At 53.3% G+C, this 2,775-nt stretch overlaps 1 protein-coding gene across 1 annotated transcript; it reads left to right on the forward strand.

The window, feature by feature from the left end:
* Positions 1-21: 21 nt before the first annotated feature.
* LOC101560863 (sorting nexin-18-like) lies at positions 22-2,415 on the forward strand. The gene is given in 2 exon segments (XM_012512987.2): positions 22-759; positions 762-2,415. Coding segments are annotated over 2 exon segments (1,578 nt in total). The 5' UTR covers positions 22-47; the 3' UTR covers positions 1,628-2,415.
* The last annotated feature ends 360 nt before the right edge of the window (positions 2,416-2,775 follow it).

Raw genomic sequence — 2,775 nt, forward strand, 5'->3', positions numbered from 1 at the left:
AGGGCGGCCGCTGCGGCGGGGCCGGGCTCGGGCCGAGCGCCGGGGCCATGGCGCTGCGCGCCCGGGCGCTGTACGACTTCAGGTCGGAGAACCCGGGCGAGATCTCGCTCCGCGAGCACGAGGTGCTGAGCCTGTGCAGCGAGCAGGACATCGAGGGCTGGCTGGAGGGCGTCAACAGCCGCGGCGACCGCGGCCTCTTCCCGGCCTCCTACGTGCAGGTGATCCGCGCGCCCGAGCCCGGCCCGCCCGGCCACAGCGCCCCGGCGCGCTACGCCAACGTGCCGCCCGGGGGCTTCGAGCCGCCGCCCGCCCCCGCCTCCGCCTCCCCGCCGCTGGCCCTCGGCCTCCCGTACGGCGGCGGCTACCAGGCCAGCCAGGGCAGCGACGACGACTGGGACGACGAGTGGGACGACAGCTCGGCCACCGTGAGCCGCAACCTCAACCGCTTTTCCACCTTCGTCAAGTCTGGCGGGGAGGCGTTCGTGCTGGGCGAGGCGTCGGGCTTTGTGAAGGACGGGGACAAGCTGTGCGCGGTGCTGGGACCCTATGGCCCCGAGTGGCAGGAGAACCCCTACCCGTTCCAGTGCACCATCGACGACCCCACCAAGCAGACCAAGTTCAAGGGCATGAAGAGCTACATCTCCTACAAGCTGGTGCCCACGCACACGCAGGTGCCTGTGCACCGGCGCTACAAGCACTTCGACTGGCTGTATGCGCGCCTGGCCGAGAAGTTCCCCGTCATCTCAGTGCCACACCTGCCGAGAAGCAGGCCATGGGCCGCTTCGAGGAGGACTTCATCTCCAAGCGCAGGAAGGGCCTGATCTGGTGGATGAACCACATGGCCAGCCACCCGGTGCTGGCCCAGTGCGACGTTTTCCAGCATTTCCTGACCTGCCCCAGCAGCACGGACGAGAAGGCCTGGAAACAGGGCAAGAGGAAGGCCGAGAAGGACGAGATGGTGGGGGCCAACTTTTTCCTGACCCTGAGCACCCCGCCTGCTGCCGCCCTGGATTTGCAGGAGGTGGAGAGCAAGATCGACGGCTTCAAGTGCTTCACCAAGAAGATGGATGATAGTGCCCTGCAGCTCAACCACACAGCCAACGAGTTTGCACGCAAGCAGGTAACAGGCTTCAAGAAGGAGTACCAGAAGGTGGGCCAGTCCTTCCGTGGCCTGAGCCAAGCCTTTGAGCTGGACCAGCAGGCCTTCTCTGTGGGCCTGAACCAGGCTATCGCTTTCACCGGAGATGCCTACGATGCCATCGGCGAGCTCTTCGCGGAGCAGCCCAGGCAGGACCTGGATCCGGTCATGGACCTATTAGCGCTCTATCAGGGCCACCTGGCCAACTTCCCGGACATCATCCAAGTTCAGAAAGGAGCTCTTACCAAAGTAAAGGAGAGTAGGCGGCATGTGGAAGAGGGGAAGATGGAGGCCCAGAAGGCTGATGGCATCCAAGACCGCTGCAACACGATTTCCTTTGCTACTTTGGCTGAAATTCACCATTTCCATCAAATTCGAGTAAGAGACTTTAAGTCACAGATGCAGCATTTCTTACAACAGCAAATAATATTTTTCCAAAAAGTAACACAGAAGTTGGAAGAAGCTCTTCACAAATATGATAGTGTTTAATATCTGGACATTGGATTGTGGACTCTTTTCAGTTCAAGGATAATTTCTACAGCAGAGTAAAAACTGCTATCAAAGAACTATTGCCAACTATCAGTGGTGGTACAAGGATGGTTTTGTGTTCAACTGAAGCCCAGCTGAATATATAATTATGTAGAAGAGAAACAGTTAATATGGTTATATAATAGAAACAGTACCACACATTGTAACTAAATTATACTATGTATGCCTACACTACCATTGTAACTTTTGGAATAATGATTATACTATTTGCCTTATTGCTTTTTGAAGTATGGGTATTTTAGTGCATACTTTGTAGACCTCAAAGCCCACAAAGGGTCTCAAAGAAGCTGGCTGGATAACAGCCTGCTGTGGATGCCTTCTTACTCTCCTAGATTGGGATTACCTAAATTCAACCTATTCTCTGTTTACAAACTCCAACTAGAGCAGCTATGCGACTTTGTGCCTTTAGACTCTTGGGTTTTCCTTTCTGCTCCTGCCCCCCTCTTAAGTAAGCCCCACATTTTCTGGTCAGAAGAGTGAAAGGCCAGTGCATTTGATGACGCACTGACGATAGCCTGCTGTTGCTGGGGTGGGGGTCGCAGGAGGCTCGGTCTCCATCAGCTTGCACAGCGGGCGTCATCTCCTGGTAAGACGCTGGTGAAGGGAGAAGAGCGAAGCTCACTTGTCCTTGGATGTGAAGCGTGCTGGGGAAGAGACGGTGCGCCCTGTCCTAGATGCGCCAGTAGTGTAGCCTCTGCACACGGGAGTCCTAAGGCAAGGTGCGAAGAGCAGCAGACAACAACAACACACGCTCTATTTTAGTTCTTAGGAAGATTTTCTTTTCTTTCTGCTTGAAGATTTTCTTTTAATACTCAGTTTTTGTTTGTTTGTTTGTTTGTTTTTAAATGGATCTACACTGTTAACTGATTGAGACTCCACTGTGATTCAGTCGTTTACGTAATCAAAAACTTTTCAGGGATGTCTGTAAATTTCAGTGTTATACGTGATAAAAAATAGTGTTGGTTGATCTAAGGAGGGACCAGAAATGATTTCTACTATTCCAATACTGAAGGAAAAATTATTGATTTATACTGTATTTAAAAAAATATTGATAAGCCCACCCCAAGGCCATTTAACCTTAAAAATTA

Source organism: Octodon degus, unplaced genomic scaffold (genome assembly GCF_000260255.1).
Source record: "Octodon degus isolate 3935 unplaced genomic scaffold, OctDeg1.0 scaffold00299, whole genome shotgun sequence".
Lineage (NCBI taxonomy): Eukaryota > Metazoa > Chordata > Mammalia > Rodentia > Octodontidae > Octodon > Octodon degus.